The sequence below is a fragment of the Lycium barbarum genome, chromosome 7 (assembly GCF_019175385.1).
Source record: "Lycium barbarum isolate Lr01 chromosome 7, ASM1917538v2, whole genome shotgun sequence".
Lineage (NCBI taxonomy): Eukaryota > Viridiplantae > Streptophyta > Magnoliopsida > Solanales > Solanaceae > Lycium > Lycium barbarum.
In genome coordinates, this window is record NC_083343.1 from 9,857,402 (window position 1) to 9,872,664 (window position 15,263).

The 15,263-nt window shown below is 35.4% G+C and overlaps 2 protein-coding genes across 3 annotated transcripts; one reads left to right on the top strand and one right to left on the bottom strand.

Annotated features, from left to right (window-relative positions):
* Positions 1–6,179: 6,179 nt before the first annotated feature.
* On the top strand, positions 6,180–11,664 carry LOC132603090 (protein NUCLEAR FUSION DEFECTIVE 4-like). 2 transcript variants are annotated; one of them, XM_060315974.1, is made up of 3 exons: positions 6,180–6,819; positions 9,092–9,960; positions 10,905–11,664. In XM_060315974.1, exons 1-3 carry the CDS (start codon positions 6,496–6,498, stop codon positions 11,368–11,370), a joined length of 1,659 nt encoding a protein of 552 aa, XP_060171957.1. In that variant the 5' UTR covers positions 6,180–6,495; the 3' UTR covers positions 11,371–11,664. The 2 variants fall into 2 exon arrangements, with proteins under 2 accessions (XP_060171957.1, XP_060171958.1); XM_060315975.1 differs by lacking the exon at positions 6,180–6,819 and adding an exon at positions 6,954–7,250.
* A 2,305-nt stretch (positions 11,665–13,969) lies between these two features.
* On the bottom strand, positions 13,970–14,299 carry LOC132601260 (uncharacterized). Its single transcript, XM_060314361.1, has one exon. The coding sequence runs from the start codon at positions 14,297–14,299 to the stop codon at positions 13,970–13,972; it is 330 nt and encodes a 109-aa protein (XP_060170344.1).
* Positions 14,300–15,263: the final 964 nt, after the last annotated feature.

The window sequence follows — 15,263 nt, forward strand, 5'->3', positions numbered from 1 at the left end:
CAACACCCAAAATGGGTGTGTTTGCCACAATAAAAAAAAAATTAAGCAAAAGAATCCTCAATTGAGTTTTCAAATTTTACTTATTTAATTTAACAAATGCGTAGATGCTGTAATAACAAGTTGACCAATTCATATAAAAATAATTTATCACTCAAAAACGGCTTAGACAATAAAAATTTAATACATGAGGGAAGGAAATAATTACAGAAAAGCTTTCAAGAAAGGCTTGTAGAACTAGAAACTAATAGCCTATTCAATACTTCCTGTATTTCCATGCTGATGAATATTTTCATGAATCAGTTATATTAAGCGTGACCAATATATTTTTTAAGAAATTATTTTGACACTGATTTTTTGTATATTATTTTTAAATAAAATGTCAGTTCACGTTTAATTTCACTTTACGATAAATAGCGGAAACTATTTGTGTCAAAAGTATGACTAGCACTTCTTTGTTGTTTTAAATGATTTACCTTTTTTCTTGTTAATTTTTTTCGAGGGACCATATAAGATTTTTAACAATTTTATAGAAAAATACCATTGCTCTGGGATTTGGGAAACAAAAGGAAAAGGGAGAAATGACACCACTAAACTACAAGTCTTGGTGGTAACCACGTAAGAATCAATTGTTCTTTTGAGATGTGATTTCTTTTTTAAGAGAAGGTATATGTTCCCTCCTTCTCAATTTGTTTGTCACTATTTCCTACTAATTCATTTAAAAAAGAAAAGTATATTTCTATATTTACAGTAATTAATTTGAATTTACATTTTACCTTTAAGAAAAAAATTGTATTACTACACAACATTTATGATATACTTTAAGATCATAAATTTTAAAAGTCTTATAATTATACATATCATGATATATTTAAGATCACAATTTTAAAGTCTTCATTTAAATTTCATGCGAGTCAAACTATATCTAATAAATTGAAGGAAAAAAGAGAGTTTAATATTTCTTTCTATTTCATGCAGCTTCGGAGTACGAAAGTCAAGCAAATTAATTTCTTGCCTGAATTTTGGCAACATTGTTTTAAGATAGGTGGAAACAACATATAAGCATTATTATGTAATTCAAAATATTTAATAGATACTTAAATAATTTATGATCAAACAAAAATCTTTGCGGCTCCTACCAAGGGCTATAGTTAAAATTAGGGGTTCAATATAACTCAGTAGCTTTATTTCAAAGCTCCATGTTTGGAGTTGTTTTAAGAAACTCATTTAAGGCGAAATTGCTCGGGTGTCCCCTAATGGGATTGATATTTATTTTTTATCCCCATTTTTATAAATGTTGTGACATATGCGTGTTTTGGGTTTACATGCAAGGCAAATGACATATGTGCCCTTGCAATAGAAGACAATATATTAAAACTCTTCAGGACAAGTCATGGCCCGGGTCAACAGAAAAATCATGACAACCGATATGGTTTATGAATAATCCAACAAGACAATATGTTGAATATAGTATGAAGTCCTAACGATTTGTCATGACACGCATGTCACCGTTATGGGATGTATTTCTTTATGTATATTTTAAATTATAAAAGAGAGATATCATGAGTGAGACGAAATGAATAATGAAGAGATATCATGAGTGAAATGATAGTATGATAACTCTGTAAAGTTTGTGAGTGATCCAACAGGATAGCTAGATTCTATATAGCTTAAAGCTTTACCGATTTATCATGACTTACATGTCCCCGTTCTAAATGTATATTTTCCTCTTCTTTGTGTACTGTACCTTTGAAATCATGACCACTCAATAAGATTTATGAGTAATCAAGCAAGACAGTTAGGTTCAATATAGAATGAATTCATAACGTGTCATGACTTGCATGCTATTGTTTGATGTCGTTTTACCATCTCTATTGTTCTATTCAAGAGTATTTTAGTCCAATTTTTTTCATTAAACTTGAAATAATTATTCACATACAAATTCTAATATTGAAAACATTAATTTAAATAGAAGCATAAAATATTCATTTTTTAAATCACCCCATTTAATATGTATAAGTATTTTATTTAAAATTCAATATATAAAAAGTGTTATAGTCTAAAGAGTCATGAACTTAAAAGGGATACTTAAACTATGACGAGATTGCAAAATTACACACCTAAACTATTATAACCCGTGTTTTCACACGTTTGGAAAGACTTGAATTATATTGGATCCTTGAGATATAAGGTCAAATTTGATATTTTGTTGAACATAGGAGTTATGCATGAAAGATTAGAGTCATGAAAGTGTGGGACAAGGCTAAGGGCAATTTTGGAATTTTGGAAATTAGTTTCGGGAATTACAAAACGTGGACTATAAGTCATTGGGCCAAAAATGATGGAATAGAATTTAAGGCCCAATGCACTTGGAGTGGCCGGCCATGGTATGGCCCAAGCCCAAATGTGTATTAAATTTTCATGGGATTAATTAACTTGAGGCCTTGATCCAAGCCCAATTAATTAGTCATGTGCATGGTCATATGACAATTAATATAAGATGCCTAAAGTCTTCATTATATGCATTAGAACATTCAAGAAAACTAAGCAAGAAAGAAGTCAAAGAGCAAGAGAAAAACCAAGGAGGGTTTCGGGTTTGGCTAGGAAAAATAGCCACAAAAAATATTGCTCCAAAAATTTATTTCTTGTTGATTCCCTACTAAGTCAAGGTCCCTTTGTAACTTGGTGTAGTTGGATTGGAGTGGGGAGCATTAGAATCACCAAAGTAATCATACCTCCAAGTGAAGAAGACTTGAAGAAAAGGTAAGAATTTCTACCTTTTTATTGTGTTATGAAGTTTTGATTGTGTTGTAGTATATAGAAATGTGTTGATTGTATGGAAAAATGGAAGTTTACAAAGTGGGTATGTAGTAAATATGTATGGCCGTGTATATGCATGCCTTATATGCTAATGAAGAATTGAAATTATGTTGTATTCTAGTTGTAAGTATGGTGGAATTCATATTGAGAATGAAAGTTGAATAAAATTGGATGAATTGATGAAAATAGCATTTGGCCGTGTGGTATGGAGTGGTATGGAATGGAATGGATTAAGTTTGTTTAATGTGTTAGAGTGTTGTTGTGATGTTTGTAATGTAAATGAAGTTAGAATGATATAAGTTTGTATTGAATTGGAATGTAGAAACTTATGTCGTTTTAGTATGATTTTCCGACATTAAGGAAATGAAGTTGTTTGGTTGTTGGTTGTGATGATCATTGATGAATTTGGAAGTTGGAAACATGTTATGAAGTTGTATGCCAAAGATTTGATGTTTTGCATAAGTTATGACTTTGGCGGAAAATTGTATATTATGTATATCGAGTGTATAACTTGAGGAAAACGATATGAAATGTTTCTAGAACTATATGGTGATGATCTTGATTGTTGATGAATGTGAAATTATTGATATTAGCGAAAGTTTGGGTTGAATTGAAGATTATGTCAACTTGTGAGAAAAATGACTAGTTGAAGGATATTTGTGTTTTTAATGTTCATTGTTGATATTGATGTTGTCGTTTGGGTTGTTGTTGATGATTTCTAGCCGAGTTGAATTCTCGGGGTGCCATATGTATAGGGGAAGTGCTGCCGAAATTTCGGTAGCCAAAAATGCTTAAAGTTGTAATAATGGCATTAATAACTCACAATTGGTTAACTTGACCAATTGCAGTTTTTCGACGAAACAGGAAGTGAGTTTGGAAAGGCTTAAGGAGCGTGAAAGGTATGTAAAGCAAACCCAATTCTTCCCTTGGCATGCCCTTAGTGTATTAGGGTCGGATCCGGGCCTCGAAGGACCTCTTGGCCCTCGGAATCCGCAAGACAAAATTTCAGTTTTTCCTTCAGTAGAATTGAACCATTTTGATACGCTTTTTCTGAAATTATGCAATTGTGCTCTAAATTACTCAGAAAGTCATAGAATGTCTGTATAACCTTCGTAGATGATATTATATGTTTAGAGGGCACAATTTGAGCCCGCCGCCTTATTTGTTCTGAGGCGGGCCCGCTATTTACGGTTTTGCCCCTAATGTGTTAAAGCTTCCTTTTTAAGCGATTTTTGAAAGAAATGTTTTAATTACCCTACTAATCGCTTAACGAATATTATTTTAAATATTCTGTTAAATATTATAAATTATTTTGACATTCGGAATGACTTCGGGAAAGTTATACTTCTGTAATTTATTATGATATCCGAAATACATTTATTATGATTCCGTCCGACCCCATTGGATTTGTTTGTCTTTGATACGCTTCATCGAGTCTTTGAAAACATTTATTATATTTTTAAATTGCATTAGTCTCTCACTACTCCATTCGTGGATGTCCCAATGTTTCCCACACTGAGCCCGGGCCAGGATATGTTGTCAAGCGTAATTCTCTGCATTGTTCGCCGCGCCCCGATGTGAGGGGGCAGGTATACGCGTACATGGGTCTGTGGAGTATGATGTGCCATGTCCGCCTATTCTGATTTGATCTGTTATGGCCATTCTGATATGACATTTTATGATACGGGGCCACGCCCCCTTTTCTGATTCCTCTGTATTGTGGCACCAGTGTCGGGAGGGTGACCACGTTCTGTCTGCCGAGCCCCGTGGCAGGGATCGGATATGATATGACATATGTTTCTGTACACATTCTGTCTGATTTGGAAATATGCATTTGACACTCTGGATTTTGTACCCATTTTCTGTAATCATTATGATTTGACTTCTGTGATTCCGCTTTACATATTTAGTACATATTTCGTACTGACCCCCTTTCTTCGGGGGCTGCGTTTTCATGCCGCGCAGGTACAGACGACAGGTTTGCTGATCCGCACGTTTAGGATCCCATTTCTGCTATTTTGGGGCGCTCTCTTCTACAGAGCCCATCTTTTGGTACAGTCTGTCACTGCTATCTGGATATGTACTTTGTTCAGGGTATGACGGGGCCCTGTCCCGTCTTATGATTATGATATGTTCTGTAGAGGTCTGTGGATACATCTGTGTGGGTTCTGTACATATGTTTGGGATACTTTGTTCTATGATGGCCTTATCGGCCTATGTGTGCCAAGTCTGTTTTTTCTGATAAATTCTGTAGCATCCACTAATATTATTATATTATTATTCTGATAATATGCTAATTTGGGTATCGGGTACGTATAGGTGCCCAGCTAGGGCACTGGTCGCGGCCCACGGGGTTGGGTCGTGACATAAACTACGTGAGTCGTGGGAATTTTATGACTTCGCTGAATTTATTTTTTTCATATCATTTACTCCTTTACTAATTACCTGCTGAAAAATAAGTTAGAACTAGCATGTACAAACACGCATTTATTCAAGACTAATGTCTTCGAAGAAGGAATTCTAGAAATGTGCAAAAAGTACATTTGAAATAGAATTTAAAGCAAATTTAGCAACATTAAAGCTACTTAGTGGGAAAAAAAATAGTTGAAGACTGATCTATTAATGGTGCAAGGTGTATTTTAATTTTGGGATGCAAGAATCAATAAGTTTGTGTTTGCATATGTTGCGTTTAACTTTTTTCTTTTTACCAGGTACTTAATGAGAGAGTAAATACTACGAAAATAATAATTCAAGATCATCATAGAACACCAACCCCCCGCACCCATAATTTAAATAGGAAAATAACACTCTATGTCTGTTTGGAGAAAATATTTATCCAAAATGGCCCATATTTCTAAAATAACCCGAAATGACCATTTTATACATTATTAGACACTTATAAACAAGGTTTATACATTGTTTACAATAATTATAATGTTGTATATCGTGTGTATAAATATTGTTGCAATAAAAAATTTAGCTATGCGGATGTAATTTAAAAATATGACTATGTGGATGTAATATTTTGTGTAATTGATTTACGAAGGGATTGCTTGTACGTTCTTTTGAATATTTTTACATGTGTGAGTTATTAGTGCGATATAATTGAGACGTTTCTTGAATAGCCGAAGTCATAATTTTCTACGATATGGAAATACGTAAGTCGAATTCGAACAAACTATGATTACCGATTTACCGTACTGCAAAATACTGAAACCGAATTTAAAAATACCAACCATATTAAATTAATTTAATATAATAATAATATAATATTTTTAAAAATCGAAAATTGAAATTATCACCAAAATTTCATATGCCTTACCATGCCCCATGCTCCAATGAGTAGACACAAGCCTCAATAAATCCAAAGAAACCTGGTTTTTTCCTCTGTTTTCTGTTTTTGGACACACTCTACCTCTCAGACAAACAGCACACTGCAACCTGCAAGATCCATCCCCCCACTCACCCCAAGCTGATCTCATCTAACATCAAAATCAAGTATAAAACACCATCTTTCCCTTTCATCAAAATCAAATATAAAAACACCATCTTTCCCTTTCCTTTTGTCTCTTTCTTTCTTTCTCACTTGCACCTCCCAATTCTTGTAAATACACACACACAAAAAGAACACAAAAGCCTCTTCTTTATGATCAAAAATAGAATCTTGAAAACCTTAAAATGGTGAATGTAAAGGGTGGAACAAGACCACCATGGGTAGGATTAGGAGCTGCAGTTTGGTTACAAATAGCATCTGGAAATGCATACAATTTCCCACTTTACTCTCATTCATTAAAATCAGTTCTTGGTTTTAATCAACAACAACTTACTATGCTTGGTGTGGCAAATGATATTGGTGAAAATGTTGGACTTATTCCTGGACTTGTTTGTAATAAGTTCCCACCTTGGGTTGTTTTATTAATTGGTTCTTTCTCATGTTTCTTTGGTTATGGTGTTCTTTGGCTTTCACTTAGTCAAACTGTTCAGAATTTACCTTATTGGCTGGTAAAGACTCTTCCTTTTTTGCTTTTTATTAACCCCTTTTACTTTCTTTGTCTTGTTTTGTGCATATGTATGTTAAAGATCTAATCTTTGATTGATGTTTATTCTTTTTATTTGCAATTGCAATCTTGTTTCTTTGTTTTGAGATGATTGGATTAGTTTGGTACTTATCAATTTGTTTATCTTAGTTTGACTAGGTACGGTGTTTAAAAAAGTAGATAAGACTGGTGAATCTTGTGGTCTAAAACGTGCCAAGTGGGATGTTGAAACTACAGTGTTGCCAAATTAGGAAAGAGGTAAACCGACTAAAAAGAAAAGTAATACGAACATATTGAAACCTTAAAGATCCAAAAGATTCCAAGAAAATGGTGAATGTAAAAGGAGGAACAAGGCCACCACTTAGTCAAACTGTTCAGAACTTGCCTTATTGGCTGGTAAAGACTCTTCCTTTTTTGCTTTTTATTAGCCCCTTTTACTTTCTTTGTCTTGTTTTGTGCTTATGTATGTTAAAGATCTAATATTTGATTGATGTTTATTATTTTTATTTGCAATTGCAATCTTGTTTCTTTGTTTTGAGCCGATTGGATTAGTTTTGGTACTTACTGCTCCCTCCGTTTCAATTTGTTTATCTTAGTTTGACTAAGCACGGAGTTTAAGAATGTAAAGAAGATGGTTGAATCTTGTGGTTTTAAACTAAAAATATGTATGATGTACAAAAATGCCCTTTAACTTTGTGGTCTTAAACGTGCCAAGTGGGATGTTTGAAATTAAAGAGTTGAAAATTAGGAAAGAGGTAAACCGACTAAAAAGGAGAGTAAGACGAACAAATTGAAACAATCCCTTTTCTTCCTTTTTAGTCCCTTTTGTTTTTCTTGTCTTCCTTTTTGTGTTGATGTTTTTGAAAGTTCCATTTCTAGGACATTACATGCTGTTTATTCTTTTTATTTGCAATTGCAATCTTGTGTCTTTGTTATGAGCTGATTTATGTGTGTCTTAATGAAATCCAATTTTATGAGAAAAGAATTGATTTGCTGTCCAAGTGGTATATTTGCAATTGCAATATAAATACTCCCTTTGTTTGAATTTGTTTGTCTTAGTTTAACTTGGCATGAAGTATTAGAAAGTAAAACGATTTTTGAATCTTGTGGTCTTAAACTAAATATATGTATAATGTACCAAAATTCCCTTTAATCTTGAAGTCTTCAACATGTCATGTGGGTTGTTGGAATTAAAGAGTTGCCAAATTAGGAAAGAGATATTCTTTTTTAAACAGACTAAGACTAAAAAGGAAAGTAAGACAAACAAATTGAAACAGAGGGAATATAAAAATTTCAGAAAGATCAACTTTATGAGTAATGAGTTCTTCAAAATTGATGCTTATACTGCATAATTTAAAATTATGTGGTTAAAGTGATTTTACAGTTGAGAATGTTACAGTCTGCTGGAATTTTATGAAATCTTAGCAACAGCCCAGCTATAATTAGATTTTCTGAGAGTAAAGCCTCTTCACTCTCGGTTCATCTTTCAAGATTGTGCTTGACATGAAAGAAAATTAACTTAAGTTTCTGACGTGGAAGTGTTCAATCGTGCAACTTAATGTTAAGAAGCATCGATTGTTGAATCAAGTCTTCTATGAAAGGACCTCTGCCAGAGGCGGAAGCAGCCTTAGAGCACCGGGTTCATCTGAACCCAATATTTTTGACCCATGTATGTGTAAACAAATAGTACGTCTGGACCCATAATTATAAAAATAAAATAGGTTCAATGCTCAGAACCTTAAAGCTTGAACCCATAGAGTCCTTAAGCTTGAACAAGCTGAACTAAGATTGCATGGCAGAAGAATAACTTATTTATTATTACATCTCATGAAACAAATCGTGCTGGACTACCTTAAGAAGATGTCCGAGCCAGTAATATTTATTTCTTCTTCTTTGAAGCCGAATGTTTTTCCTTCCATCTTGCTTTTTCTGGTCATTAACACCGCGTACCATGGCTTAATTCACAGTAATGTAATGGGTTTCCCCAGTCCTGAAATGTTCCATGTTGTCCTTTAAAGTTGTTCACTGCTACTTGGTGAATGGTACCCGCTGATGCTCATTAATCGTTTCGGTGTTTAATATTTCCTAATTTTTCATTCATTGTTGCCGGTAGCTTCGTCAACACTACTTATGGTTCCAAGAGTTAATGTAATTGTCTCTGGTATTTTGTTTCACTTATCATTCTCTCATTTCTTCTTTTTAATTGAACAATATACTGTACTTTGTGGTTTTGGCAGTTATGGATTGCACTTTGTGTGGCCACAAATAGCAGTGCTTGGTTCAGCACAACTGTGCTTGTGACTAATATGAGAAACTTTCCTCTAAGTCGGGGCACAGTTGCTGGGATTCTTAAAGGCTATGGAGGGCTCAGCGCTGCAGTATATACAGAAGTCTATAGTGCATTGCTTCGCAATTCTTCTTCTAAGCTCTTGCTGTTCCTTGCATTAGGTGTTCCTACATTAAGTTTGTTAATGATGTACTTTATTAGGCCTTGTACTCCGTCTTTAGGAGAAGATTCTTCAGAGTCGTACCACTTTTTGTTCGTCCAAGTAGCTAGTATCGTGCTCGGTGTCTATGTATTAACAACAACAATTTTGGAAGACGTATTTTCGTTAAACGTCTTTGTTTCTTACAGTCTTCTCGTTATCATGGTTGTCCTTCTAATGGCTCCACTAGCCATTCCTGCGAAGATGACTTTTTATCCGTCAAACAAAGGCAAGTTGGGCGTTTCCGATGTATCAGAAAAATCGGAACCCTTGTTAACACCGTCATCATCAGCAACAAATCTAGGAAGTTTTCAAGAGGGAGAAGAAATATCTGAAGTGGATATGCTTTTGGCTGAGGGGGAAGGTGCGATAAAGAAAAAGAGGAGGCCAAGAAGAGGCGAAGATTTCAAGTTTACTGAAGCTTTGGTCAAGGCAGATTTCTGGCTTTTGTTTTTGGTTTATTTTTTCGGTGTGGGTTCTGGGGTTACTGTTCTCAATAATCTGGCACAGATTGGAATAGCTCAAGGTCTTCATGATACAAAGATCCTGTTATCACTCTTCAGTTTCTGCAGCTTTGTTGGTCGCCTTGGTGGAGGAGTTCTTTCAGAATATTTTGTCAGGTGTGATAATTGATCCTTCAACCTCTTCTTAGCTACTATTTGTATTTATCCTCTCTTGTTGCCCCAAGGCTTAACTCAAACGGCAAATGTTGAGGGACTTGTGACTTAGGTCACAGGTTCGAGCCCTGCACCATGCAAACTATGCTTGGTATTTAAGTAGAGAAGGGTAGAGGGGCGGGCCCATTTTCACCGAGTTTCAGAAGTTACGGTTAGTCCTAAGGGTTGGCCCCAGTCGGATTTCTCGGTCATCAAAAAGATAAAAAAAATTAATCCTCTCTTGCTTGACTTAATTATTGTCAATCAATGGGAAAATGAAATAGCCGATAGGTGGTTTTATCGCTTAAAACTTAACCAAAAGTAATTAGTTAAGCAGTTATTGCTACTACAGTACCCTTCTATAACAGTCATGCTCCATATCAACATTTCACTATAACAAACCATGGTTTCTGTGGAACCCATCCTTTCTTTTTTTTGGCAATAAAATGATTTCATTACCAAGTGAATGCAGTTACAGCGCAAATAACCTGAGGTTGGACATTGTCCCAACCTTCAGGATGTTCTTATGCTCATCTATGACTTACTACCATATGGATACCAATTTAGCTGCTGAAACACACTTGCTAGTCTAGGAGCCCATCTTTTATGATATGTTATATGTTCTCTATAACAACATTTCACTATAGCAGCCAAAAAGTATCAGAACAAACGATGCTGTTATAGACAGGTTTGACTGATTTTGTGCTTTTGTCAATAAAATTGATAGGGCAACTTTTTTACCTAAGTATTCAAAAAGGGTAGTCAAAAACAATTTATGGACGAGATAACGTGTTGAAGATGCTAAACATGCTTGAAATGAATAAGTAGACTGCTTGTTTCAGTTATAGTGTTTTACTGTCATAATACTAGCCCTGATCTAATCGCTTATTGTTCGATTTTCAATGCAGGTTAAAAGCAGTACCTAGAACAGTTTGGATGACATGCACACAAGTAGTAATGATCATTACCTACCTTCTGTTTGCTTCTGCACTTAACGGTACCTTATATGCAGCGACAGCATTACTCGGGGTCTGCTATGGCGTTCAATTTACAACAATGGTCCCAACAGCTTCTGAGCTGTTCGGTCTCAAGAATTTTGGTATAATTTTCAATTTTATGTCGCTTGGAAACCCCTTAGGTGCTTACCTCTTCTCCGGTCTGCTTGCCGGGTTTCTCTATGATAATGAGGCAGCCAAGCAGCATACTTCCACTTGCATGGGTCCTAATTGCTTTAGAGTCACCTTCCTTGTTCTGGCTGGAGTATGTGGTCTCGGCACCATGCTTAGTATCGTTCTTACCATGAGAATAAAACCCGTTTATCAAATGCTTTATGCTGGAGGATCGTTTCGGCTACCTCAAAGTTCAAATCATTAGGTATCTTGAAAAAAATCCGAGTGACGTTATGTGGTAATGTTCTAAAGGAAAGCACATTGACAAGTACCTGATTGCCTGTGAGTGCAAATCTCGGACAGTATGATATTTTTGAAATTTGTTGTGATTTGTATGATATGTTTGATAATTTTAGGTTATTTCGGGTGTGTCCACGATGAAACATCTTGCAGTTAGATGCTTAACCTACTGAATGTAACTACTTGCTGAGTTGTAACACTGGATACATGAAGCTATAGTAAGAAATAGCGTCCTCTCATCTAATTTGTATCTGCTCCATCCCAAATGGTTATACAATCTTGGTAGTATTATGTGCATGTTATTGTTAGATAATGTATCACTGTCCCCTTAAGACTGACGTCTAAACACTATGAAAACTGTTTCGATGACACCACAACATTATAAGTATGTGTGTGGTTATTCCGTAAGAACTCCCAGAGACTTCAAAGGGAACAGGAAGAAATGAAGTTCTCGATCACTAACAAAAACATGGAGCTAGGCTAACTGACATGGAAGTGTATACTACTACAGTTATCAGGGCCGGTCTGAGGTTTGCCTATCAATAAAATACCTGAAACATTACAACAAACATAGTTATGTAGATCTTATACCCTGATTTGTAGTTAATTGCAGAAAGGTAGAGTTATGCTGATAAGTTGAATTGGTTTTGGATTATCAGACTTTAATTCTGAGCCAGGGCCCACATGCAATCTACTGGTGCTCGAGCACCCATTAACCCCGATGTAAATTATGTATATTTGTATAGAAACTTTTCAAATGATAGATATATTAAACCAAAAGCACCCAATGAACGAAAATCCTGATGGGTGCTTTGGTTAGATGGCTGGCGTGAAAGCCTACCTTGGGAAGACGTTTAGGGGTTCGAACTTGGCATGATACAAATTGTTTTGTAACTCAAGTCATCTTTTTCTGCTTTAAAGTCAAACTTTTTCCATCTTTTTCTATTTTTTTTCTTCCAACAAAGCTTCTTTCTCCCCATACAGATTCTTCAATTCCTTTACTTATACTTTATTTATGGCTTTTCATTTTAACTCAGTTTCAACTAAGTGATTTCTCCTCCTCCTCCTCAGTTATACTTACTTTAGCATTTGATTTTCTTTTATATTCATGTAATTTCCTTTAAGAAAGAAAACGAAAAAAAACTCTATTTTTTTTTTTAGAAAGTCTGGCTATTTGGTTAAAAAATCCTTCAAGTGAATTCATTTTTTCCTAAGAAGCGAAGAGTTTTTTTTTTTTTTTTATGTCAATTGTGTTTTCTTCATTGACTTTTTAAACAACTGTGTTTAAATATTTGTGCACCTATACTATGTGATTTATAGTAACTTTATATGAAAAGAATACCACTCACGAGCTTAAAATTCTGGGTCCGCCACTGTTCTGACCGTTGAGGTTCAAGATGGAACAATTTCAAGTTTCATGATTACAACGTTCTAATGGCCTATCCTTGTGGATGTGGACAAGGTCAATTCTGGTAAGTTTTGGTGCCTTTATAATGACATGAGACCTGTCTTTTTCAGTATCAAAATAAGTATTGCATGTGAATGTCTTTATCAAGTCCCACCATCATGCTCATCTTGTAGAATAAACTCCCAGGAAGATCATTTAATTGTGTGTGTAGTTTACCCCAAAATCACATTGCTGCTGTGGTCCTGCAATTTATCTTTAACATCTTTCATTGGTTGGAAAACTTGGTCTTGATCTTATATGCATTGCTAAACATTACATGAGTGAAGAAGAAAGGAACTTGCATAGCCTTCACTTAATAGATGAAATGGAAATGGAATGATACTAGGTAGGCATTTGGTCGTAGATTTAAAATATTTTTCACTTTATTTGGAATCCAACTCCAAGTTGGATTTGGGAAATTTATAACCAAAGCACTGATTGTGAAATAACGTGAAAAAAAAAATTCCAGAAAAAAAGTGAATAGTTTTCATGGCCAAACATTTCCTTAAGCGTGATCTTTAAAGTGCTGATGGACTAGAATTCTTCCTGCTGGTCTTTTATTGCATATATACTTGTAGCTGATTGAGCTTTCTATTTGGTAGCTCTGTATTGATCTATTGGGAAGAACGATTGTAGTATATCTGCCTTGCCTAGAATTTCATTTTTATAATCAATATATGAACCAGCCATCATACATATTTGATACTGAGCTTAATTCAAGACTTCCAAGTACACAAATGCAGAAAAAAAGGTTATAACAGAACAAGAAATGTTGAGTTGAGACAGCAACCCACATGCCTGTGCTACCTTAAGAATGCACTCTGCCTTTTTGCTACTAAAAACCAAACATATATCTACCAAAAACATACTAACCAAGAAGCATCCAAAGGTGTGGCCTAGTGGTCAATAAAGTGGGAGAACCAGGAAGTCTCAGGTTCAAATCCCAGCGGACAAAACATAATAGGTGGTTTTTTCCCATCTGTCTGAGCCTTGGTGAACAGAGTTACCCGGGACATATTGCTGGCCAGACACCACGGTTATCAAGAAAAAACATACTAACCTAGGATATTCTGTAATCTGCAGACACTCTTACAAGATGATAGCTACATATGAGTTGTCAAGTGGGCTTCATATCTTGAAACATTAAAGACCATTGCGAGTAGAGAACCCCATCATCAGCTGGTATAATGTCTTGATGGTAGTGATTAAGCCTTGGGCTGAAGCCCTTTCCATCTAATGGTCCAGATTTATTGATTCTGTTTGGATAAACAGCACTGTCTTTGTATCTTCTATCCAATGGACCAGACTTCATTGGGCTCCTATTGGGGTACATCATCAACCTTTCTTGAACTTTCCCATCTAGAGGCCCTGAGACACTCAAATTCCTACTGGTGATCATCAATTTGTTGTCTTGCATTCTTCTGTCTAGTGGTCCAGACTTCATCATGCTTCTTGTTGTGACTGTGGCTTTCGAGCTCTCGAGCTTCTTCAGTGTTCTAGACCCCACTTGTGGGATCACACTATGTATGTTGTTATTTTTGTTGTTGAGCTTCTTCAGTGCTCCGGTCCACTGTGTTCGGTAAGGTTTGAGCTCCGAGAGAGCCAGATGAGTCGACCCTCGGTGAAAACTGAGCTTGCTGAAGTTCTTGGCAAGGAGCTTTTTTGTTTTGTTGATTGCCAAAACAAGTCTTGAAAGGCCATTTGATGATGAGATTGTTCCTCCTCCTTCCTTTCTGGCTAATTTGAGAATCTCTAGTCTGTGTTTAGCTACAATTATGCCCATACTTAGAAGAAATTCATGGTTGAAGTAAATCAAGTCCTCTTTTTGAAGCTCATTTCTGTTGAAAACAAGACCATACTCATAGATAAGTGTTTGATCAAGGCTAGTCTTGGATAACCAAGAATACCAATCCATGTTTTTTTATGTTTGCTAGTGAGTGATGTGGCTAATGAGACATTTAAATATAACATGCATCGTGAACCTCCACCCTCCTCCACCCCCCCCCCCCCCCCCCACCCTCCACCCCCCACCAAAAGAAAAAAGAACAAATAAAAGCTCACTTGTCCATCCCCACTAAAAAAGATAGGAGCAGGAAGGTGGAAAAGGTCAAGAGTAAGTAAATGAGCTTGAAAAGGAAACCATATATAAGTGACTGTGGTGGTGGGTAAGATTATATAGGTAGCTGAATAGTGAGTCATAAAATTCAATAGGTTGTTGGTTAGATTGAAAATTAGTCAGTTTGACCTCATTAAAATTGGTTTTAATTGTCATGTTACTGTATAGTTTTGAATTCAATCACCCAATTAATTCAAGAGAAATTAATTCACATGTATCCCATCTCATGAACAAGTAGCATAAACATGCCAAAACTTAGACATCATGGAAAACTTGACATGTACAGATTGAGTAT

Coding starts and splice junctions, on each gene's coding strand:
- LOC132603090 (XM_060315974.1), top strand. CDS start 6,496: ATGGTGAATGTAAAGGGTGGAACAAGACCACCATGGGTAGGATTAGGA. Junction 6,820..9,091: donor AGAATTTACCTTATTGGCTG/GTAAAGACTCTT, acceptor TGGTTTTGGCAG/TTATGGATTGCACTTTGTGT. Junction 9,961..10,904: donor CTTTCAGAATATTTTGTCAG/GTGTGATAATTG, acceptor TTTTCAATGCAG/GTTAAAAGCAGTACCTAGAA.
- LOC132601260 (XM_060314361.1), bottom strand. CDS start 14,299: ATGATGAAGTCTGGACCACTAGACAGAAGAATGCAAGACAACAAATTG.